This window comes from Hemicordylus capensis, chromosome 4 (genome assembly GCF_027244095.1).
Source record: "Hemicordylus capensis ecotype Gifberg chromosome 4, rHemCap1.1.pri, whole genome shotgun sequence".
Lineage (NCBI taxonomy): Eukaryota > Metazoa > Chordata > Lepidosauria > Squamata > Cordylidae > Hemicordylus > Hemicordylus capensis.
Window position 1 is genome coordinate 230591917 of NC_069660.1, and position 25873 is coordinate 230617789.

General features: G+C 41.8%; 1 protein-coding gene across 4 annotated transcripts in view; it reads right to left on the bottom strand.

Annotated features, from left to right (window-relative positions):
* Positions 1–25873, bottom strand: part of DOK6 (docking protein 6) — a 373813-nt gene that overhangs the window by 72067 nt on the left and 275873 nt on the right. For all 4 annotated transcript variants that reach the window (XM_053246098.1, XM_053246101.1, XM_053246099.1 and 1 more), the window contains exons 6-7: positions 19146–19284; positions 6167–6284 (exon numbers count right to left, since the gene is read on the bottom strand). In XM_053246098.1, coding sequence (XP_053102073.1) covers positions 6167–6284; positions 19146–19284 — 257 coding nt within the window. The remainder of the gene's footprint in view (positions 1–6166; positions 6285–19145; positions 19285–25873) is intronic.

Sequence of the window (25873 nt, forward strand, 5' to 3'; positions counted from 1 at the left end):
ACAAGCTGAGGAAGAGTCTGGAAACTGTTTTGTTTTTGATCCATTACGGCCATATCATTTCCCCCCCCATTAACTACATTTTAAAGTCAGGTATAGAAATCTGACTAATCTGTTATTAGATTGATTAGGAGAGCTGGTCTTGTGGTACCAAGCATGGGTCTGCCCTGGTTGCATATGAATGGGAGACTTGATGTGTGAACACTGTAAGATATTCCTCTCAGGGGATGGAGCTGCTCAGGGAAGAGCATCTAGGTTCCAAGTTCTCTCCCTGGCATCTCCAATATAGGACAAGATTTTTTAATTGAACCAACAAACTACCAAAGCATACAGTACATTGCCAAAGCACAATTATATACAAAGTGGTTGTTTGTACATGATATATCTACAAAGATTTACACACAAGGATTTGGTAACCCACAAGGTTATGAAGTATGTATATGCAGGTAGTACTGTAACTCGGGGGTGGGGGATTTCAAAGCACATCAGGTAATCGGGGGGGGGGGGTTACATCTGACGTCCATTTCCACAATTTGTTCCATTGTTGTTTAGAAGAGATACTCTTGTCTTTTTGCACATAACCATACAAACTTTTCCAGAAGAGATTTACTGTCTCATCTGCGTGAACCTCTCGGGCACGTCTTCCCTCCCTATTCCTATGTAGGAGCATTGCATAAATGACATACAGGTTTACTAACCTGATTACGAGAAGGAGAACGTTCCAATTCCCTAGTATGAGGGCACCCGTTCCGTCCCGTTTCCTTGAAGGTTTCTTTCTGGGACCTCGAAAGGAGGTTCTATCGCTCAAACCCGAGGTTAATTCTTCCCAAGTCTGTTTTTCCAAATCAGGCCACTCTAACAGCTTGCTTACTCCCTGCCACACTTTTTTGGCTACCACACACTCTTTTAAGAAATGTGAGTGGGTTTCCCTGAATGTCTTGCCTAGCTCACTAGCTTTCTGTTTGCAGGTGATTTTAGGGCACTCTTGCTGGTCCTCTGGGAGCCATGGCTTAGCCGCATTAAGTGGTAGTACTTGATGGTATAAGCGCCACCTTGTTTCCCATAAATGGAAAGGGACTTTTTTCTCCTTAAAGAGAGCGATAGGGTGATCGGGTTGCAACAACTACTGTGAAGTGCGGTGTTTGTAGCGTTTATGTTCTAAATCAGGTTTTAAGAAGCCCACTTCTAGAATCTCTCCATAAATTGTTTTCCTTAACTGCTAACTGAGGAGGATCCTTTAAATAGATCCGGTTCAACCTTCCATTTTTAAAGTGTGAATAACAAATCTCTCAAGTAGTCCGGGTGTTCTCTTTTAATACTTGTGTGATATTACCATTGAAAGATCCTTTCCCCCACCATGCTATGCCCCATGCTGACTTGCGCCAACACAGAGTGAAAAGCGAGACCCAGGTTTTTTGTATTTTGGACATATTATGGACATTCACGAAAATCCAGTTTCCAAAATTGTAGGACATGAATTCAGTTACAAAATAGGGTTGCAGGGCAGGTAGGGCTAGGCCTCTCTGCTCAACCTCCTTAAATGCTACCGCACGGGCCAAAGGGAAGGATGCTATGTGCCATACTAGACGGAAGATCTGGCTTTCAACTCTCCGAAGGAGATCGAGCGGGGGAGGATAGACTACCGCCAGGTTATACACCGGGGGTATCAGGCAAGTCCGGATGTAAACTGCTTTCTGGTACATGGTGAGGCTCCATTTTTTCCACATGGTGATTTTAAGCATTACTTTTTCTTCCCAATCTGTCCAATTTCCCCCCCAGACTTTTTCCTTAATCCCATATTCAGTCCCCAAAATGTTTACTGTTATCTACCCACTACAGTTTGGACTCTGGGGCCCCTTTGCTTTTACATTCAGAGATGGGTAGGCATGAGAGTTGCTTGTGTCTGGGGTCCATTTTAACAAATACACTTTTGTCAGCATTTAATTCTGAGCCCGAGATCTTGCCATATTCCCAGAAGAAGTCTAGTATTACAGAGATTTCATTTTCATTTGATAACAGTAATGTAACATCATCGGCATGAGCTACAAATTTTACCCTAAACTCAGTATGTGGTTCTGAGTGGACAGGTGGTTCGGCTATCCCATCACTCTCCCTCCTCCTCCCTCCCGGGAAGATCTCGCAGGGCGGAGGGATAGAGACCGAGAGTCCTTGCAGATGGGGTTCTCTCTGAATCCTGATCAGGATCGGATCCAGATCAAAAACATAAAGTAATGGGCATCCTTGGCGGACACCCGAATGCAAAATGATCGGGTCGCCCCGCCATCCATTAATCTGTGGTGTCACCTTTGCATTCGTATAGAGCAGCTGTATCCAAGTAACGAATAGGGGTGGTATACCTTTAGCTTTCAACAATGTCCACAGATAATTGTGGTTCACTTTGTCAAAGGCCTTAACTTGATCCAATAAGAGGAGGTGACCTTTCCAACTTTCATTCTGTATAGAGTAAAAAAGTTCTCTCAGCAGACACAATGAGTCTTTCATCTTTCTTCCCGATACAGGGCTGAGAGAGATTCCTGCCTGCAACCCTGGAGAAGCCGCTGCCAGTCTGTGTAGACAAGACTGAGCTAGATGGACCTATGGTCTGACTCAGTACATGGCAGATTCCTATGTTCCTAAATGAATCATTCATAGTTTTGTGTATCCAGAAGTGTAACCTAATGTAAATGGCTGTAAAGTAAGCAAAGCATGTAGGTTCCGAAGAGCAGACAATTTAAATTAAAGAAGAAGAAGAGGAACCCAAAAGTGAGAAAGCAGAAGACATATCCAAGCAACACACTGGTAAATTCAAGATACTTCTTAATGACTTATTCTCAATTTACACATTGCATAGTACCTATGCACAATCAACCACAGCTTGGTTTATCAGTATGCTTGGTTTATCAGTATGCATAAACACAGTGAAATATCTGAGTTTATGTTTGTTGGACATAACTATTAATACATGGGTTTCACTCTAATTTATAAACAGAAGTGAATTCTGCGTAACGTACATATGCCAAGGTCTACTGGGGTTTTCCTCTGGTGATGTATTATCAGTACATTGGAGAAGGAAGGGAGAGCAGAGCAGATTTAGGGGTGTGCACAAAATGGATTTTGCATTTTGTTTCAAGCTCAAAATGAAATGCAAAATGCTTGAAATGTTTCACTGAAACAGCGGCCAAGCTGGCTGTTATGAAACAAACTCAAAAGTGTTTTGAGTGTTTCAAGCACCATTTTGGAGGGCTTTTCCCCACAGGGAGAGCTGGTCTACTGATTGGGGTCGGTGGGTAGAGCAGTCCTCTGAGGCTGGCTCATGTGCGACATCCAGAGCAGAGGCCTGGTCTACCCCGCTCATGGCAGGTAGACCAGGCCTCTGTTTCAGACTTGCATGTCGGTGTGGTAAGCACCTAGTAGCTCTGCAGGCCCAAAAGGTAAAACTCAGGCCTGTGTCTAAAATGGCTGGTTTGCAATAGACTGAAGTGTGAACTTTAGTTCTGCTGAGCCAACGTAACCGAATGGAATTGTTTATTCTGTAGTCAAGGCCTGAGGAGAAGGAAAATTTATCCCGTCCTGCCTTGGAGTTGTTTTTGCATTGTGCTATGCTAATGTCAATCATGAGGAACTTGCTATGTTAATCATAATTAGAAGGTCTTAGAAAACCACATATTAGATATCAGAAAACCACATATTAGATATACATGCATTTGGAATACATACTTTCTTGCTGAATTGCTTTTATAAGAGATCTCCTGATAACATTTCTTATATGCTATTTTCTAATAACAATTCTTTTCATGCTATCTCTAAATAATATTTCTTGGAATTGAAGGTGCCAACGAAACTTGGGAAACTGACCACAGACTGGTCCAGCTAGGCCAGGGATGTTGCCATCTAAATTCAGTAAACATGTTAGTTGGACCCCACTAGTGTGAAGGGTGGGAGACCAAAAAAATGTTTATTTTAGAATGGTGACACTTAAGAGTTGATGTGAATGTCTTTGATGGGAGTTATGACAAACAAGAGGCTGAGGAGAGTTTATAAAAGGGACATACACACCCCTCCCACAGGCAAGTGGAAACAGCAGGGGAAGAAACAGGGAAGGGAAGCTACTCAGAACCCCAGGGAGCCACATCTTCTGGCCCCTGGGCTAATATGTGAGCTTTAGCCTGTAAAGGCAAATCTGTGCCTCACAGATTGCCATGGCATTCGGCTTCCTACGCTGCCTGGACAGCCAACAGCTTGCTGCCCATCCTCAAGGCCTCCAGACGACTACAAACGACTGACCGATAGTATTATCAACAACAATGCCTTCCTACAAGACTAACTTACCTCTCTCATCTTATTTCTTCCATGCAATCTCTGTCCTTCCTGCTTCCTGCTTCTTCAGACTCTGTTAGCTGGTCTAACAGCATTCTGCCTTGGTCTGCTCTCCTTGCCACCATTTCTCCTTACCTTTCATTCCTCTCTTCCCCCTGTCTCTGGCGCATTATTAATACATCAGAACTAGCATCCAATCTCAAGCTTTCTCTCTTTCTCTTCTCAGCCTTCCAGCTCAGTCACTGAAATGACAAGTGTGGGCATTTGCTTCTGCCCACCCCCCTCTGTCTTGGCCTCTTGGCTTGGAGGCTATGCATGGCTTTCTGCTTTCTGTTTGAGCAACCTTGGGTTATTTGGGAACAAAACTGGAGATACTGACATTGCTAAGCCTTGTTAGCTGTATTAAAGAGAGGAAGAAGTGGATTTAAAAACTGTTTAAAAACTGCTTGCAAAAGCAGAAGAGATATGCCTTTTTCTGTTGCAGTTGAACCGGGTTATGTGGGAATTGTTTTGGATTGTTGCTAGGCAGTAGTAGAGATAAGATGGAGTTGGCTGCTAGCCCAGACTAGACAGAAGAATGTGTTTACATTGTACTCAGAGCAGGAGAAATTTTTAGCATGTTAACAATTTCCAGTGAGGATGAATAATTTTAAAATGCTGTTGAGAATTCCACATTACATGAAAAAATATTCTGTTTAAATGCCCACATGCTTAGTTGCCTGAATGTAATCACAGTTTCAATAAAGCTTTTAAAATTCTAGTCTGCGTGGGATGCTTCTTATCTCCCTCTTTCCTGAATGTACGCGATCTCATGGATAATGAATCTGAAGTAGCCTGATTGGCTACATTTGTGTTTGTGCCAGCCAGGCCACTCACAACATCAGCCTGCCCTGGAGGACTGGTCTACCTACCAACCCCAATCAGTAGACCAGCTCTCCCTGGGGGAAAAGCCCTCCAAAATGGCACTCAAAACACTCAAAATGTTTTTATTCAAAGTGGAGTTGTTTTGTTTCAAGCTCAAAACAGGCCTTTAATTTGAAGGGCCTTAAAAAAGAAAAGAAAAAAAACACTCGAAATGATCTGCTTTGAGCTCAAAACGCTTCAAATTGAAAAGGTTTTGCATATCCCTAATCAGATTTCCCTACCTCCTTCATCCAGCACTGGCTGTCACTGCTGCCCCAGGCCCAGCAAGAGCTAAAGAGAAGAGGGAAGGAGTTTAGGAGATCAGGCAGAGTGCCAGGTGGGTCGGTGAGCATGCCATGCATGATTCTCTGGCTCAGATTTTTATAAACAGGAGAATGGTTTGGGTGCTTCCAATGTTCACTTCTTTTGAGACAATCTTTCTGAGGATATGAAGTTCATTTCTGGGACCAAGCCAGGAAAGCATCACCAGCATCTCTAGTAATAGCCTATTTATTTGCTACTGGGAAATAGCCAAAACTGTGGGGAATGTCCCAATTTAAGCAAAATCAAATTTCCCCTCAGCAAATTGGTTCCTCTGTGCAGTTCCACACAACATATCTTCATTAGATATGTTTAGAATTAGGTGTAAAGAATTATGAATACATACATAAGATATGTAAAGAATTATACATACATTAAAAAAAACAATTTGATTAAACAATTGAATCGATTTCTCAATCTATGCAAAGTTTCCAATAGTAATATTCACTTTTAGACTATGAAGTTAAAAAGGAGGGCATATCCCATGATTCCCAATTTCATTTTAATGACATTCCTTAGAAACTGAAACAGAAAGAAAACCACCCGTACACATGAAAGCAATTTGCATGAGGTTTGTTCAAGGTGAGGAAGCTGACAGACATGCCATTTTGCTTTTCAAGCATCTTACCTTGTAAACTGTAGATTTCTCCTACGCTGTTCTGCCGAGTGATGTGATGCCAGTATGCACTACGAGGAAGGGAGATTGACTTGGGTAATGTCATTGGTTCAGTCAAACTGGTCTGAAGCTGCAAAGAGGAGGAAAACATGTCAAATTGTGTTTCCAAACTGTCTTTCCCTCATACTTCAAGCCATTATTATCACAAGCAGGATCTTGAATTAGCATATTTTCCTGACAAAGCTATTTTTACAGTGCAATCCTATGCATGTTTACTTGGATATAAGTTCCAGTGTGCTCAATGTTGAAGACAATCTGCAGAAACTCAGGGGAAGAATACTGACATTTTCCATTTCCTTTTGTTTATTTATTTGTTTGTTTGTTTTTCAAATTTGTAGACTGCCCGAAACATCTATCACTGGGTGATTTACAACAACATAAAACAGACTGAAATGAAAACCACTTAAAACAATTTAAAACCACACTACAGTTAAAAAGCTGTATTTTTACTACACCTCTCTTCTAAACCTGCATTATAGACTGCTACCGTTGTTATGTCTTATAGGAAAACCTTGCCGATAAAAAAAGGTGCTATACATTTTACCAGTCTCATTGTCACCTATTGTCATGGAATAGCAGTGATGGTTTTATTACTGGCATCTCATCTCTGAGATGAGGTTTTATTGTGCCAGTAACTACTGATTTGCCCCACTCACCTGACCCAGTAAGCAGGGCTGGCACAACACGGTAAGCATGGACCACATTGCAGGGGAGCGTTGATGGGGGGTGTCCACAGTGCAGGTGGCCATGTGCTTGCCCCTGGTGGCAAGGTAAGAGTTGGGGGGGGGCCTTCAAGACCTGCATGGGTCGGGCTCCAAGTGTCCCCTGCCCTGCTGCTGCCAGTGCCCACTGCAGCTGCAACCAGCCCTCAATCTCTCATGGCTTGGGGTGGGGAGGGTGACTGCACGGCCCCAACCACAGCAGACAGCTACGTGCCTACCTCCTGAGTCCCAGGCAGTCTGGGGCCTGCTGTGTGCAGAATCTCTCCAGTCTCTCACATGATGAGAGGAGAGACGATGCAGCCAGCCCCCTGAAAAACTCACACGAAGCAGGCAGCGGGAGTGGTTGGCTGCCTGGCTCTGGTTAGAGAGCTGCATGCATTAACTGGTTACTACTGAGGAGGAGGAATGAGGAAGGAAGGAAGGCAAAAGAAACAACATTTAAAAAGTAAGCAACAGTGCTGAGAAATCAAATGAAAAATGATGAGGGAGGGAGAGAGGAGGAGAATGAATGGGGCAGGGGGTGGGCTGATGGCTGTCTCTCACCAAAAAGGGGATGAAGATAAAATAAGAATTAAATGCAAGCAAGTACAATGTGCACAAGTACAATGTGTGTGAATGGATAAATCAAATGTGTGTGTGGGGTGGGGAATGAGGGAGATGAGGAAAGGGGTGGGGTGGGGGGTGGGCTACTTGACTGACTCTCACCAAAAAGGGGATGGAGATAACAGACTGGGATTTTTAAAAGCAAACATGCAGCCAGTAGAGAGAACAAGTGCAATGTATGTGAATTGAGGAAACCAGTGAAAAAAAAGGGGAGGAGATCATGAGAAAGGACATGGGGTGTGGGCTGGGGGAAGCATGGTATGAAATGGTGAATGGAGGAGAGGGAAGGCGGGAAAGCAGGATGAAGAAGGAACTAACAAGTAAAGACAGATTCAGCCAGGCACAACAAGAAAGGGGGGGATTAGTGGACATGGCAGAGGCAGGCAGTAGTTCAGAGGAGTGGGGATGTTCAATATTGGGATCTTGCAGGCTGAGCATTCCATTTGATAAGGGGCTAACGCTGCTGAATAAATGATTTTTTTTAAAGACTTGCATCAAAATGAGACTGTGCAAATCAGATGGGGATTTTTTTTTTAAAGTTGCCTTTCTCTCCTGCAGTGTTTCCTTTATTCATCTATGTGTGTAGATGAGTTTTGTTCAAGGTGGCAGTATCAAGGCAGTGCACGCACACATGAATTCAGAGTGGGGGCTTCCTGATTCAACCTGAGTGGGAACTAAAATTAGCTGAGTGGACATCAAAAACCTTGTGTGCATGCACACATGTAAAAAAAAAGCCCAGGGGAGGGGTATAGCCTGCCATTAATATTAATGAGGGAGGGAGAAACCAATTTATAGGTTGCAGAGTGGTGCCAGAACCCCTAGTACCGGGCCTGCCAGTATTGTTCTATATAAACCATAATTCTTTATGAAAATAATATTTTTGTTTGTGTTTTAAAGCAACAGCAATAAAATTAACCCCAGCAATACTACTGCAATGTTTTATATCCTTAAAACTTACAGTAAATGCATTCTGACTGCATGTGCATACACGCTGCCTTGATATTGCCACCCCAAACAAAACTCATTCCACACACAGATGAAAAAGATTACAGGGAACAGACACTGGTCTTGATGGCTATAGGTTACTTCCATACTCAGAGGCAGGATGCCTCTGAATACCAGTGGCAGGGAAGAAAAAGCAGGAGAGGGGGCACACCTTCATCTCCTGTCTGTGGTCTTCCCAGAGAGATCTGATGGCCCACTGTGAGAAACAGGATCTTGGACTAGACAGGCCATGGGCCTGATCCAGTAGGGCTGTTCTTATGTTAACCAACTCTTAAAATTGGGGTTAGGGTTCTGGTTTGAATATGCCACAGTTTGTTGACTGACATAAGTTGAGACAAACTTCTCTAACAGATGAAGTAAACCATGCTTCCAAGCAGGGGTGTAACTATAACAGGGCAAGGAGAGACAGTTGTCTGGGGGCCCACTGCCGGGGGGGGGGGGCAGAGGCAAGTCACATGACTGACTTCCCCAGCCGCACACCCACCTGGGCTTCCTTCAGTTGTATTCATCCTCCAAAATTGATGTGAGTGTTAAGACCTGGAGCTACCAGAACAGCATGTTTTTCTCTAGTACCTTTAAATGACCACAATTTAAATTAATTAAATGACCACATCATCCACAATTTACAAAATCTTTTAAAACATAATTTAGGATTAGATATGTGTGTGTGTGTGTGTGTGTGTGTGTGTGTGTGTGTGTGTATACACACACATACTATGCTTTTTGTTACCACTATTCAGCCTCATTTAAGATTTCTTTACTTCATGAGCTGAGCTTCAGTGAGGGAGGGGCCATTATGAAATCTTGTTTCTGGGCCCACTCCAACCTTGCTACGCCCCTGCTTCCAAGTGATGTCTAGAACCACCAAACAAGTAACAAAACAGATTCTAAGCAACAAGCCAAAAAGATATTGTTGTGTGTAAGCAAGTGAAATGGGAAGGAACTGATATATAAGAGTATAAAAATAAAAGGATTTTTTAAAAGGGTGTCTGTACAAAGCGGTACTTTCTGCTTCCATTAGCAACTGAGTAAGTAGAAACTAAGGATGAGCTGAGAGATAGTGTGAGAACTAGTAAAACAGCAGCTGTTTGATTATATCATCTGTAAACTATTAAAAACCTGGCAATATATCTCAGGTGAAATCATCTGGACTGGGTTTAAAATTACTTAACTTTAGTTCCACCTAAAATTTCACTGGGAAATTGTTGGGAATTTTTAGGGAGGCAGGAAAAACATTTTTACAGCCAGATTTAACTGGATTTGGGAATGAAGCTGAGCTGAACTGGGAATCAGCTACTCTAAGAGGCAGTGTTCCGTGCACAGTTCATGGGTTTGCAAGCAGCAATCTTATTAGGAGGTAATGATTCAGAAAAACAGCATTAATTCTCATGTGGCCTCTCTACTGCGGCTATTGCACGATGATTAAAGGACAACAGGGACATACAGAGCAGTTACATCACAAGGATGTTTTTTTCCTTCCAGGTCCTCAGAAAATACTAGATTATGAGGTTATAGCCAATGCAGGGCATTATTGGATATAATATTGTTAGTTTCTTTTGGTTTGGATATTAAAGCACACTTTATAGTGATTTACTTATGGTCAAGTCAAGCCAAACTTTATTGTTATACAGCCATTAGACTTAACAATATAGATAGGAGCAAAGAATTTGTCATAACAAAAAAAAATGCAGTTGATCTAATCTGTCTAGAATTCCTTCTGTAATTTCCTCCTAATTTTCCAGGTAGCAATGATAAAATTTATAAATGCCTCAAATGAATGCAAAAATAAACTGAGCTCTACTGAATTAGACCATCTAGTAGGACTCTACTCAAACCCGTAGGAACTCGTGTTCAGTGCTATATTCTCTCTACCATTGCAACCACACATTCGTTAATACGTGGCCATGTTTTATCAGGAAATTCTATTCACTGTTGCTTTTGTAAACCATATGCTAAACATTCTCTAATAAAAGTCATTCTGTTCCACAAAGCAGCCAATCAGATTACTTTAGTAAGCACACAAACAGGCCATAAAATTAATAGTCCCTCTCCCTTTGCTGAATACTAACTACGGGTATTCTGTGATATACTATCTCTGACCATGGACATTCAATTTATCCATCACAGCTAATAGCCACTGATAGAATTAATCTCCATGAATTTGTTTGTCTTTTAACATTAAGCCAGAAGCCATCACTGCATTGTGTGGCTATGAACTGCATACATTAATTATGTATTCATGAAGAACTGGACAACCCAAATCAAGGACTGTTTCTCCCTCTCATATAATGCTGGTATTATGAGAGAGGGAGAAAAAGTTCTTGACTCAGTTGCTCCACACCATGTATAATTTGATCATGTTTTCCTCTTTGCCTTTGTTTGCCATGTCTTTGTTTCTAAACTAAAAACACCCATTTTTCTCATAAGAATAGTGCCCCATCTCCTTCGTTAGTTTCCTTGCCCTTTTCCACATGGTTCCCAGTTCTACAGTATCCTTTTTCAGATGGGGTCATCTCATATCCATCTCTTGATCCGTTAATTAGCATAACAGCTATTTTTGAAGATGGTTCTGTACATGCAGCCCTAGCAGATGAGGAATCCCAGCTGTATTGGGCCCATTAGGATTTGGTTTACAAATCTCTGTAAAGTTCCAATTTCTTCTGTTCTATTTCTCTCTCCCACCTTGAATTCAAGTGTATAGTCTTGCAATTTCTTTTTTAAAAACTTTATTTTCAATAGAATAAAATAAATGACATGGGACCTGATACACCATTTCTGCCACTGAAGATACATTCAGAGTATTTAATGATGCAGTTTTATAGCTATCTGGTTTTATTTCTGTACAGCAAGATGTTTTCACATAACCAGCTTACTTACAAGTTTTTATTAGAACACATATTGAGAGCCCTGTAAAGTACAAAAGTACTGAGAGTCTGTTCATGGATGCCCTTTGGGTTTCACTTCAAATAAGGAAAAAGTACCTCAACCTCCAGTGTTGCTTTTGAAGTTTTAAGAGCTTCATTTTCTCTTGGAAAAAGGCTATTTGATCTCAGACATTATCTAAATGTTATGTGAGATCAAAAGACCTATTTCTACGAAAGAAAAATGAAGTCTTCCAAGAACCTTCAAAAGAAGCAGTGGAAGATTTTACCATGAGATAGAGGAATTCTATCTCAGCACTAAATCTGATCAGTATCAATTCCCTGCCCTATAAAGTTTGCATTAAGTAGTTATGCTGATTATTTACATAGAAGATTTTGGCTGAAGTGTAAAAGAACAGCAGGAAGGCATTGGACAGCAAGTACTATATGCTAACATTCCTGCTGTAATGCTTGCACTAACGCAGGCTTGCTTGACTTTGGCCCTTCTGCAGATGTTGGCCTACAACTCCCATAATCCCTGGCTATTGGCCACTGTGGCTGGGGATTATGGGAGCTGTAGCCCAATGGCACAGTGGAGAAATGACCTGCCTAGCAAGCATGAGGTTGCCGGTTCAAATACCCACTGGTATGTTTCCCAGACTATGGGGTATGCCTATATTGGGCAGCAGCGAAAGGCATCATCTCATACTTCATGGGAGGAGGCAATGGTAACCCCCTCCTGTATTCTACCAAAGACAACCACAGGCCTCTGTGGTCGCCATGAGTTAACACCGAATCAATGGCACACTTTACCATTAGTCCAAAAACAGCTGCGGGGCCCAAAGTTGAGCAGGCCTGCACTAATGTTTCATCCAGAGCACTGTTATCATGCTCTGACCTTGACACTGTTATTACCCAGTATTTATTTGGTAACTGCTTAACACATCTCCATGTGAAATAATAACATGCAATGCATTTGCACACATTTTGTTAGCCTTATCACAACTTGTCTTTGAAACTCCCCTTGGTTTTGATCTGAATTTATCTGAGGTTCCAGCTATTGTAGTTTACTTAGCCTTGCAATTTCTCAGGCCAGAACTAGTTGTTAAGAAGTACATAGTTGTTAAGAAGTATCTTCTTCTCTGCTCCCCCGATTACTACTGTTACACAATAGGTTACATCATATTTTTCTACATGTGTATTAGCAAGCATTTTTAGGGAGAGAGGAAGAGACATGGCGCAGTTGCTTTAGGAACTACTCACCAATGCTGCTTAATACTACTACCATGAATATTTATATACCGCTCTTCAACAAAATCCTCAAAGCTGTTTACATAGAAAAATAAATAATATATAAATAAGATGGTCTACTGTCCCCAAAGGGCTCACAATCTAAAAAGAAACATAAGGTAGACACCAGCAAAGCCACTGGAGGAATGCTGTGCTGGAATTGGATAGGGCCAGTTGCTCTCCCCCTACTAAATATAAGATAATCACCACTTTAAAAGGTGTGTCTTTGCTCAGCTAGCAGGCCTGTGTGTCACCAGAAATATTGGATCAATGCTGAACCAATAACAATTACATCTATATCAATATCTCTCCCAGGAAGGCCGTTATGCCCTCCGCAACACTGTTGATATTGGTTCAGCACTGACCTGATATTTTACCATAATCCTTATTGGAAAACACCTAATAAAAAACAGCCTGGATTCAGCTTGGAGAGAAAGTCTCCAAGCCAGTATAACTGCTCCCTGCAAACCATGGTGTACAAATCAAAATCCAGCATCTGTGCACCCTGAGCCTCCATTTCCAATTTGCAAACTTACTTCAAGCTCTGGTTAAGATGGGAAATGCACTTAACTTCAGTGCAGAAATAGCACTAAGTAAACTATGGTTGCAGCAAACAAGTGCAAAGCTGCACTGGGCCACAGAGGTAACATCTGGATATTGTTTTCTGTTCCTTCAGTGTTCCACGTCTAAGAGCAGTGGTTTTTTAAAACGGCTACCGTACACTGCCCTGAATTTACTGTCATTAAAAAAATGAAATAATTACGCCGTTTGCTGTCCATAGAGGGCAATGTAAGATTGGTATATTTCTTTTGAAAAGTAATGTTGCTTAATTCAATTACAGCAGTCTTTATAACAATGCAGTTCTGCTGTTCTATTTTAGCCTCACCAGACCAAAAAACAAAAACAAAAACACATATTGCACATGTTACTATGGAGAACTCCATGCATTTTGTTTTCCTTTTGATGTATTATGAATATACATTGGCAAGAACTGGCTATATAAGGAAAACAAGACAGAAATTACCTGAAAGCAGATTTTATAGGAAAAAATACTGGCTTCTTTCCAAACCAGTTGTTACCATCTTGCTGCTACTATTCCTCACAACAGGGGGACATTAGTTACAAGGAAGACAACTTAATTTTCGAAAATACCAAAGCAAAACAAAACAGGAAACAAGAATTTTAGAAAGAAGATAAGAAATTGGGAGCTCATGCCATCTTGTCAATGTGATTCCAAAGTGCACAACAAGATTGCCCACTCAGCCACTCCATCTCTTTGGAAATTCGCCCTTTAGCTACTTCTACGGAAACAGATTCTGACAGGATGAATACTTTCTGGAACAAACATCTTTTATTACAGACAAGTCATGAGGTTAACTGAGGGGATACTAACATAATTTACAGCACGGGCTGAGAGTGACAGTTAAATATTAACTCTTTGTATCATCGATCATTATTTTACAGCCAGCCTGCTTAACATGTTCATCTGTTCCATATCCACATATTCATGTCTGCAAGCATGCACCAAGGCTCAGCCCCAAAACCTTTCTCAATACTAGGGATCAACCTTAGGAGATATGGCACTGTGACAGAATGCCTTTGAGCATGTACAGAATGCATGCCCCTCGTAGATATATAACTAAAGACAGTCCCAACCTAAAACTTCAGAAATCAGTGAAATTCTTTCAGGCAAGCCTGAGGGCCAGCACTCCCATTTCAAAACTGCATGCTGGAAATATAGTTTTTTTGGCTAGCCTCTGCCTAGTTGCTCTCTCAGATTTCATCACATCAAATGTGATCCAAATACATGAGAAGCAGGGAAAACATGGCATGTGTGTTCTTGTACTATGCAAGGCACTAACTCATGGTCTACTGAGAATGTCACATTTCTTTTAAAATGAATACATCTATAGTTTTTGTAATTGGCATAGTAAGCCCCAAAAGCTGATAGCAGAACATTAGCAGAATATCAGAAGAGCTCGGAAAGAGGATATATTGTCTTCCACCTTTATCTTTCCTGTTAAGAATTATTATGATTTCATTTTAAGTATTATTATCATTGTTGCTATTATATACACAATTCACCTTGTTGCACTAATACAGGCAACCACTGAAGGTAACAGAAGACTCAACACATCTAGGAACCTAGCACACATAATACCTATTTAATAAAGACTAAAGGTATACATCTTCACAACAGGGAGAAAGGTTTTCTACAAATGCTACATTTTTAGTATCAGTTTGCTATATATAAAAATTTTTTTTACTTGCTTTTCCAAACTAATTCATTTCTTCCCATCCTTCCTATTCATAGATATAACATGAACTTTTATTCACAACAGCAAGGCCCCAAAGCTTTAAAAAATATTCTGTCAGTCTTGGTACATTCTTTTGCTTTCCAGTACTTCACATAAATATTTATTTTGCTTTCCTATGGCTGAACAGGACCAGCTACTAATATCAAGGCTCTTGGCTGTCCAAGCAGACTAGAAATCTGCTCTAGGGGAAGGGATATATCAGTGTCAGGTGCCAGAAAACACTTCCTGAATTTCAAATGCCACATGAGATCCACAGTATGCTTCCCCAACATTTCATGTGCTATCAAAAGTGTATGACATATGCACTATCTGTGGCCTGGTATCCACTATAACCCTGAAAATTTGTTTGTTTGAAACATTTAATATACCACCCACTCCGAAGACTCTGGGCAGTGTACAAAAACATGCAAAGCAAGACAGCATTAAAATTACATTCTAAATTAAAAACTAAAGTAACTAACAAAAAATAAAAAAAAACCAAATAGGAAACTACAGGGCAAAAGCCTGGCGAAAAAGAAAAGTCTTCAATAGAGATTTGAAAATCAGTAAGGAAGGAGCTAAACGAATCTGAAGCTCCCCAAACCTCTCGGAAATCATGGACCGACAGAAGGGCCATCTGAGAAGATCAGACCGGACGGGATGTAACTGGATGGGAGAGGTGGGTGGAAAATGTTGTGTCACTTTAACTATTTGGCCCATAATGGATCTGTACTATGGTCTTGTCTCAGCCCCTTCTTACTTTCAGACCACATTTTCCGTATTCATAAGCATACATGTATCTCAATACATTAATGCTCAGTTGAAAGAGGGCAACAATAAACAGTATTTCTAAAGATATTGAACAACAATTTCTCTTTGAAACAAAAATCTTGTGATAAAGAGACTTGAAATGGGTACTTGACCACATTTTTTCTCTTTCCGCAACATCCCTGTAGATCATCTCCTAAAAGCTTGAAACACACCCACCTACACACACACTAATTTAAAATGTGGCAGCTTATAGGCATTCGGACAATATTGACTTTCCCTTGAAATACTTTTTCTCTTGAAAAATCTACTTTTTCATCTTAGAATTAATGCACTCAGTTAAAACTAGAAAGAGGAAATGCCTATGTGAGTCAATCAGAAAGGCACAACAACTTTTTAATTTGTCACAAGACACCTGGTCATGAAAGAAGGTGGCCTTAGTTGAACAACAAAAAATATTTATATACCACTTTTCAACAAAAGGTTCCAAAGCGGTTTACATATAGATAAATAAGATGGATCTCTGTCCCCAAAGGACTCACAATCTAAAAAGAAACATAAGATACACACCAGCAACTGTCACTGCAGGTACTGGGCTGGGTGTGGATAGGGCCAGTTACTCCTCACCCCCACTAAATAAAGAGAATCACCACATTAAAAGGCGCCTCTTTGCCCAGTTAGCAGGGGTAGAAGACAAAGTAATTTTAAAAGCTATTAATTAATTAATTGTATTTTTGTTCCACTCTTCTCCCGAAGACACAAGGGCAGGTGACAAGATAAAAACAGTAATAAAATTTCAATAAAAACAAACTGCTAAAACAAAACACAGCTATGTTAAAGCCGGGAGCCACTCATTGACCAAACGCCTATTTAAAAAGGGCGGTCTTCAGATTTAAGTCCTTCAGTTCTAGGAAAACTTTCCCTCAAACTTACTATACTTTCTCCAAAAGGTCATTCACATGACCTATGCTTACTCAGCCAGGGCAGGGCTGGGCTGCGGGAAGGCAGGAGTTATCCTGTCTTCCCCACATGATTCAAGCTGCTCTTGGGCTTGCTAGCACCGTGTGCCCACACGACCGGTGTGTGGCGACTCTGAGAGCTGCAAGGGAGTGGAAGGAAAGCAGGCTGCGGCCTCCTGCATCCCACAATGTACCATGCGATGAGCGCAGTTCATTGTGGGGTTTCCTCACATGCCGAGCGCTCTAGGCAGCTGGCTCTGTGTCTGCTACCTCCCACCCAAGCAGACGCATGACTGGGTACCTAGGTAGAAGGGCATGCTCTCATCTTTCTACCTAGGTAATAGCCTGGGGGGAAACCTCAGGCTACCCAGCGAGGCAGTGCAAAGATGGCCTCAAACCCAGCACGCTATACGAGCAGCTCTACCTGGGTAGGGCTGTGCAAACCTGGGTAGGGATGCTTGTGTGAACAGCCTCAAAATGTGAGTTGCTTTATGGATTAAAAACCACTTACATTGAGGTATTTGCATCGTGGAACTTGTGAGTTCTTAACTTTAATTTATTTTAAAGGAACATACCATTCTTTTGGTATGTTTTAAGTATGTTTTGGTCTTTTGGTATGTTTTTGCTACAGCAGACTAATATGGCTATCCTTCTTTGGTGCCAAATTGAGCTTTTCTTCATGGGCAAAGAGTAATTGTTGGAGGGGGAACCTGAACTGCGACTGTGGTGAGGCAAAGGGTTACTGCCTCTTTCCCTGCTGTGGCCCCAATTCAGACCAGACCCCACTTCTCATGTTATTTATATTAGCAAAATCAAGCACACGGGCCACAGTAATGTTATAGGCACAATTAACAACCCTGGCCCTAAGCACAGCTGGCTTGCATAACTTATGAACTATCAAACAGGAGATATAAACTTATTTTTTTACAAGTAGATATTACTCTGTATCTTTACCATCACTGGCCATAATCCAGAGAAATTCACACATGGTTCCTATTTTTATCATGTCTTTAACATTCCCTCCTCTGATCACCCCTCCCCCGCTTGTCCCTGTATTAGCAAGGTAAACATTTTGCTATCATCCACCAACCATGCACTGTGCCTAAAATACTGGCCCACATTCTCTATAGCAGAGATAGGCAACCTTGGCTCTTCAGCTGTTGTTGAACTATAATCCTCATAATAATGTATTGTGGCTGGGGATGATGAGAGTTGTAACTGAACAACAGCCAAGGTTGCCTATCCCTGATCTACACCATGATGAGGCCACCAGGAAACTAGCTGCACTAAAGGCTTGCCATGCAGCCCAGCACAACACAGCAGAACATGAGGTGGGGTATGGTGAAGTGATTTCCACTTCTTCCTCCTCCCTGCAAAACCCCTTTTTACTGCATGACCCTCAGGGACTTATTTCTGGCAGTGAAAGGAGCATTTAGAGGGAAGAGAGATAAACTAAAATTGCTTTGCCATCTTGCTCCCGAATCAATTCACTGATGTTCGACAAACCTTCAGCACACCTAATGTCCTGGCTGCCTGTGAAAACAGAATTCTTGCTCTGCCCTCGTAATGCTGAGGTGAATGTGGGCCACTGATTCTTATGATAAATTTGATCTAAAATAACTTAAGTCATCATCAGTGCTCCGATTTCTTCTTAAAGCAGCCATAGTGTCATGTGGTTTGAATATGTCTGCATCCTAGGGATGTGCAAATCAGTTCTGGTTCAAACCCGGTTTGACTTGAGCTGGGGTGGTCTGAGTTTGAACCAGACTGGCCCTTCCAAAAGGTGATCCTGTCCCAGTTCGAACCAGACTAGCCCTGGCTTGAGCAGAACCAGTTTGGGGTTCTGCTTGTAAAGGGGAGCAAAGTGGGCAGGGGGCTTCCCAAAGTTAAAAGAAAGAGATAGGGGAGTCAGGGGACCTTACCCTGAGCAAGTGGCAATGGCAGCATGTAGATGGGGGGGCTCCCCTAACCTCCACTGGCCTCCCCCAGGACAGCCCGGGTCAGCTGTGCCCCAGTTCGCATTTCTGTTCATGTGTGGAGGCATGAACTGGGCCACAGAAGACACAAACCGTGCCGCAGCCAGCTTGGCCTGTCCTGGGGGAGGTCGGAGGGGCTTGAGGGGAGCTGTCACCACCATTGTCCCACTTGCTCGGGGTAAGGTCCCCTGACTCCCCTATCTCTTTCTTTTAGCCTTAGAGAAGTCCCCTGCCCCTTTGCTCATAAAGGGGAATCCAAGCGGAACCCTGAAACGGTCTGTGAGCGAGTTCAAACAGGGCCAGGCTAGGTTGGTTCGAATTTGATTTGAATTTGAACCGAAACCGGCCTGACCAGTTCTGTGCACATCCCTACTGCATTCTGATTAATCTCACAATTATTTGCTTCCTAGTACCAGGAATATTTTTGCAATATTCAAAACGGGTCCTTACCCGTGCTTTTTGTTCCATTTCCATCATCAGTCTTTCATGTTGCTCAGCTATTGCCAGCGTTGCAGAATGCACCTTCTGATAAATCATCTCTCCTTCTCTTGTCTGAAAAGTGAACAGCCCTTCTCCTGTGTCACACATCCTAGGATAAAGTTGTTTAAACACACACACACAGAGACAGTTAAGGTTTTTTTTAACAGCAGCTTGACAAAATTTAAAAACAAAACAAAACTGCCTAGCTGGGTTCTTCATGATTCACATTGTTACAGCAGTTGCCAAGCCAGTTGGAGTAGGATCTTAGTATTTTGCCATTGAATAGATTAAATGGCATCAACAAAAGCAGCACTGAACTTGCTTTCACAAGAAACACATAACTGTTTGCATTTGCAATGGTGGCACAGTGATGCCACAGACTTGGACTAGTCGTTTGGTAAACCATATTCTACATGTCAGAGGATTGGGCTTGTGTTGCTCTGGCCTGTTGATTTGTGAAGGCTTTGCTTATAAGCAGCAACTTGAGTTAGCAAGGATTCAACACAGGCAAGCAGTATGTCCCCAATCCATTAGGAACATCTCCAATAGGCTTCATGGAATTGAATGAAGCTGTACAAAAGCACTTTTTTTTTTTTTTTTTTGCTTTTGTTCATGTTCCATTTATTTTCATGAGCATTGTGAAAGAAAGATTCCAAGACCTGTTATGTCATCTAGCACTGAAGGTGAAAAAGTTCCACTTGGAGCTTGCCCACCTGGAATGATGGGCAAATGCAATTATACTAGAGCTGCAATGACAGGAACAAATCTGAGGAATAAAAGATCAAGAAAAATACAAGGCAGAAGGCAAAGGCTTTATAGTAGGGTGGGATAGTCAATAACAAAAAGGTTAAAGCACGTAAAAGATCACAATAAAAGCCAGTAAAGGTTAACAAGTAAAGATGAGACTGAAGCCAACAGAAGTTAAGCAACAAATGCAATTAATCAAAGAAACATGCCTTGACAGCAGACAAGCCCTAAAGGTGAGCAAAGGTCACAGACAGAAGAAGAGAAGCACTGTAATTCAGTGATGACAAATAAATAAAGATTAACAACATAAACAATAGTTGGACTAAACAAGAGACAACAGATATAGCAATTCAGTGTTTGGTCTGCTCTAGGTGGTTTGATATAGTTGTTCTCGCTCAGCTCCAGTTCTATACTTCAAGAGAATTTCATTGGAAGCAAAAGTTATGTAGCTTCATAGGAAGGTTTTGCTTATATGATTGGAAATTATTCTGTTTCATCTCTCCATCCACCTTAGGCCGGGAGTGGCACTCCAACCCAACGATAGCCAGAAGGAATAAGGCATATCAGCAGCAGTAGGAGCATCTCTGGTTCTGCTTCAGTTGGTGTGAAGTGGATCCAAGGCTTGGCATCTACCCTCAGCTGCTGATATGAGGAATGGAAAGAGGAAAACACTTGCTATGTGTAGAGAAGGAAGGAAAAGGACTGGAGCTGTTTCTACCAGTATGTTTGCCAGGGATTTGTCTCATACTGGACAAAGATCAAGAGTTCTATGAGGAGCATAGGTTCCATCACAACAAATAAACAGTTGGAAACTATGGAAAGGAGCACTGCACTGCTGCACAAAAGCACTTTAAATGCATTCCACAGCAGCCCCATCACAACACCATTGAGGCTGCCTCTAAAGTTGGGCAGCAGCCCTGGTGAATCACTACTCTCAATGGGGAACCGAGCAGAATGTAGCTTAATAATGATGATGATAATAATAGTTGTAGTAGTAATAATAACAATAATTAATAAATAATAATTAATAATAATTAATAATACTTAAGCCACTGCATGGTCAATATTTGCACAATATAAGTGGAAAATCAGACATCACCAAGACCTGGCAATGGCTTAAGAATGGCAACTTGAAGAAAGAAACGGAGGGTTTAATACTGGCTGCACAAGAACAGGCACTAAGAACAAATTCAATAAGAGCAAAATTAGAAAAGTCAACAACAAACAGCAAGTGCTGCCTTTGTAAAAAAGCAGATGAAACCGTGGACCACCTAATCAGCTGTTGTAAAAAGATTGCACAGAATGACTACAAACAAAGGCATGACAAGGTAGCAGGGATGATACATTGGAACATCTGCAAAAAATACAAGCTACCTGTAGCCAAAAATTGGTGGGACCATACAATTGAAAAAATTGTAGAAAATGAAGATGCAAAAATATTATGGGACTTCCGACTACAAACAGACAAACATCTGCCACACAATACACCAGATATAACTGTAGTCGAGAAGAAAGAAAAACAAGTTAAAATAATCAACATAGCAATACCAGGGGATATCAGAATAGAAGAAAAAGAAATAGAAAAAAATCACAAAATACAAAGATCTACAAACTGAAATTGAAAGGCTGTGGCAGAAGAAGACTAAAATAATCCCAGTGGTAACTGGCGCCCTGGGTGCAATTCCAAAACACCTTATAGAGCACCTTAACACCAAAAAGGCCACAGAAATCACCATCAGCCAACTACAAAACACAACTTTACTGGGAACAGCCTATATTTTGCGATGATATCTATAATAATAACAACAATATTGATAATAAAATTCAGAGTCCCAGGTCCTTGGGAAAGACTCAATGTCTGGATAAAACAAACCAGTCAATAACACCTGTCTGACTGTGTAAACAAGAAATAATCTTGTGGTAGCAAGCATGACTGGTCCCCTTAGCTAAGCAGGATCCACCCTGGTTACATATGAATGGAAGACTAGAAGTGTGAGCACTGTAAGATATTCCCTTAGGAGATGGAGCCACTCTGGGAGAAGCAGAAGGTTCCAAGTTCCCTCCCTGGCTTCTCCACGATAGGGCTGAGAGAGGTTCCTACCTGCAGCCTTGGAGAAGCTGCTGCCAGTCTGTGTAGACAATATTGAGCTAGATGGACTTATGGTCTGACTCAGTATATGGCAGCTTCCTGTGTTCCTAATAATAAACATTTTGCTCTTGATACAGAGCTCCGTGGGTGCTCCGAAGTACATACAGATTTCTCTCATGAACAGGTTAGCTCATGGGTGGGGGGGGGGATTTTTATGTGTGCAAACAGATATATAAAAGACAGTTCCCTTTGACCGGCAGAAGCCATTATGTGTGTGGGAGCTCTATGTATACAGAAATCTCCCACTCGGCATGAGAGGCACTTCTGAATTAAGCACATTATATATACACAAAAACCCATTTCCTATTTTATCTGTATGAGGTTTAAAATTAGTGGGGCTTATGTTTGAATAAACATGCAGAAGTTTGAGTTGCATGTCACATTGTTTTCAAAGAGCCTTAGTTAATTGTGCTTACTTCCTAGAAATGTACCAGAAAAAGAAGAATTCATTATTTCCACAAACTATAAATTCTTCCATAACTCTTATTTTTCATTTCCTATATGCATTTAGATCCCATGCACAGAACAATAGTACTAGGAACTGTTTAGAGATGGAACAAGTGTGAATGGCCCACACAGAAAATAAATGAATATTATTCAAAATGTTTTCATTCAACAGCTGTCAATTTGAACTGACATTTCCCAATCTGGTTTTCAGAGGGCAGATGATAACCTTTAAACTTCTTTTTGAATAAGTTGAAAACCATGCCAACTTGGCTGGGTTCCTAAACTTCTATTCTAAAGGTCAACTGAGTACAGGAAGAAAACCAGTCTTGGTAAGGACAGTTAACAGACCACAAAATGCAAAATCAAGATGAGGAAATCTAAGGGTGTGTGTGTTACATCTTTTTGCAATGTTTTCTTCTAAATCAGGTAGAATAGCCAAGTTATATCACCAAGAAGTACGGATGTGTTTGCTAGCTCGAAGTCAAGTTTGCTCGGCTTCTGGTAAACCCAGAAGATCTGGTAAGTTCCTGCTGCCACCAAGCACTCAAAGACTTGCCTAGAACCAAACCATTGGAGTGAGCGCTTTAGTGCAAGGCCCCTCTATAGCTGGATACTGGGGAAATTCCAAAATCTGCTCCCCCGTTTTGCTAACAGGCAAGACTAAAGAAAAATGTATCCCTCCAATGCGTTTTGCCTCGATGTAGAGCTAATTATTAATTTGGCCAAGCTGTCTTTGAGACATGTTCTGCAACAGAGAAATCCCCCTTATTCCCCCCCCCCACCTTGCTGGGTTAATAACCAACCCACTGAGGCTTGTAAAAAGAATAGAGAAAAAAACTTTTATTCAATTACTACAGGCGAGTTCTGCCTGAGGCTTTTAGCTTTTTACATACACTTAAGAATACTTAATTGGTTACAAGAATACTTCAAAAGCACCCCGAATGATGCTGGGGTGGCATACAGTAAAACTTATTAACTTAGTTGCCCTGGGGCCTTGCAAAGCCACTCTTTCTTGAGCTTCTGTTCGGAGACAGCTGGCGGCTGCTGCTCCTTTGCTTTGATGCTGAGCTAAGCTTACCTGACTTGCTGACTTCACCCAAGCTGTTGCATGCTGTGGAGTCTCTGCTCTTTGCAGAGGTTTGCCTCTTTGCCTGCACTTTGAATTTACTTTCATACCTTGTTTTTTCCTGATTCATTCTTTCCCCTGGATTTATTGATTGATTTTTTTCTGGTGTGATTTTTTCTTCCCTCCCAGGGAATTTAACTTTTTCAATTTAATTAAATTTAATTTAAGGCTGTGCCTGGCTTTAAAGCTGCCTGCTGCAGCCACCACACCATAGTCAGAGAGAGGCCTTTTCAATTTGATTTTAGTTTTCTTTGCTTTCTCTTCCTTAAAAAGAAAATCGATTGGTTTGGTTATTTATTTGGTTTTTGTTTTGGCTGCTTTACCAGCTTGTCCTTGGCCTACTAGTGCTGCTGTTTAATGCCAGGTCAGTGCAGAACAAAATCTTCCATGATTTAATTGTGGAGGAAGGGGCCGACCAGGTATGTATTATGGAGACCTGGGTAGGGGAGCTGGGAGAGATTAGTCTTTCTGTGTCCACCTGGGTATTTGGAGCAGCATCAGCATAGGGGTGGGTTCGCTGTAATTTATAAATGCTCTATTTTCCTCTCTAGGCCCCCTGTCCAAGTGAGTACTGGTTAAGAGTGTTTGTACCTGGTGTTGGACTCTCGGGACAAAGTGGGGATTCTGTTGGTGTACTACCCACCCTGCCTGAGCTCATGGAGGTGGTCTTGGATTTGGTGTGACTTCAACATACATGCTGAAGCTGCCATGTCTGGAGAGTCTCAGGACTTCATTACTTCTGGGTGACTTCAACATGACAACCATGGGGCTGTCCAAACATGTTGGCTCAAGGCATGATTTAGGGCATAATCTGGATCTAGTTTTTTCAACTGGACAGAAGGGTGATGATTTGAGAGTGGGGGGTATGCCATTTATGCCCTTGTCATCATCAGATCACTTACTTCTGAGGTTTAGAGTCTCAGTGGCTACACCATTCTGCATAGGTGAAGAACGTATAAAAATGCTCTGCCCCCAGAGACTGAGGGGACTCTAATGGATTCTGGAGGGCTCTGGGGGATTTTCCAGCAGGTATGGCAGGTGCTCCTGTCAAAGCTCTAGTTTCTTTCTGGAATGGAGAGATGGCTCAGGCGGTTGACACAACTGCTCCCAAGTGTCCTCTCCTGAAAAGCAGAGCCTGTGCAGTGCCTTGGTATACACCTGAGCTGAGGGCAATGAAGCAAGCTGGGAGATGGCTAGAATGTAAGAGGAGAAATGAGTCTGAGTGAACACAGGTTAGAGTTCATTATTGAGACTATTCTGTGGCAGTGATGGAACAGAATAAACTTTGTTTCCATCCATCATTGCATCCTCTCAGTGTCATCCAGCAGGACTTTTCCGGGTGGTGCATGGCCTTTTGAAATCTGGCCCTGCGCAATTTGTAGCAGAAACCTCGGTAGCAAGGATTCATATTTGCACAACACCTTGAAGGTAAAGTTGTTCACCATTAGTTTTGCTGGAGGAGTTTCAATTATTGGTTTCTGAGGATGTGGACAAGGTATTTAGTCGAATTCAACTGACCATGCGTTTGCTTGACTCTTGTCCTTCATGGCTTATTAAATCTAGCAGGGAGGGAATTTTTAGCTGGGTCCAACAGGTTGTGAATTTTTTAGCTGGGTCCAACAAATTCTAAATGCCTCGTTGAGAGAGGGAGTGGCCCCAGCTACATTGAAGGCAGTTATTATTCAATCACTGCTAAAGGAACAGAGTCTGGACCCAGAGGATGTAAACAACTATTGGCCTGTGGCCAATATTCCTTTCCTTGGCAAGATGCTTGAGCATGTTATGACTGACCAGCTCCAGACACTCTTGGAGGAAACCAATTAACTAGCTCCATTTCAATCAGGCTTCAGGCCCGACTCTGGAACAGCAACTGCTTTGGTCACCCTGTGGGATGACCTGTGCAGGGAGAGAAATGGGTAGTGCAACCCTGCTAATTTTCTTTGATCTCTCAGCAGCTTTCGAGACCATTGACCATTGTATCCTTTGGATAGGCTGGCTAAGTTGAGGGGGGGGGCACATCTTGCAGGTGGTTCTGCTCCTACTTTGAAGCCTGTTTCCAAAAGGCGGTGCTGGGGGATTATTGTTCAATAGCAAAAAAGGCGGGGAGGAACTCCCAAGATATTGATAGATTTACTCAACAAGTTTTTATTGGTACACTGTCATAAAATTAGTTCAGTGTTGCCATGTGTTTCAAGGCAGTGCTCTTCTTCACAGGCAATTACTTCAAAC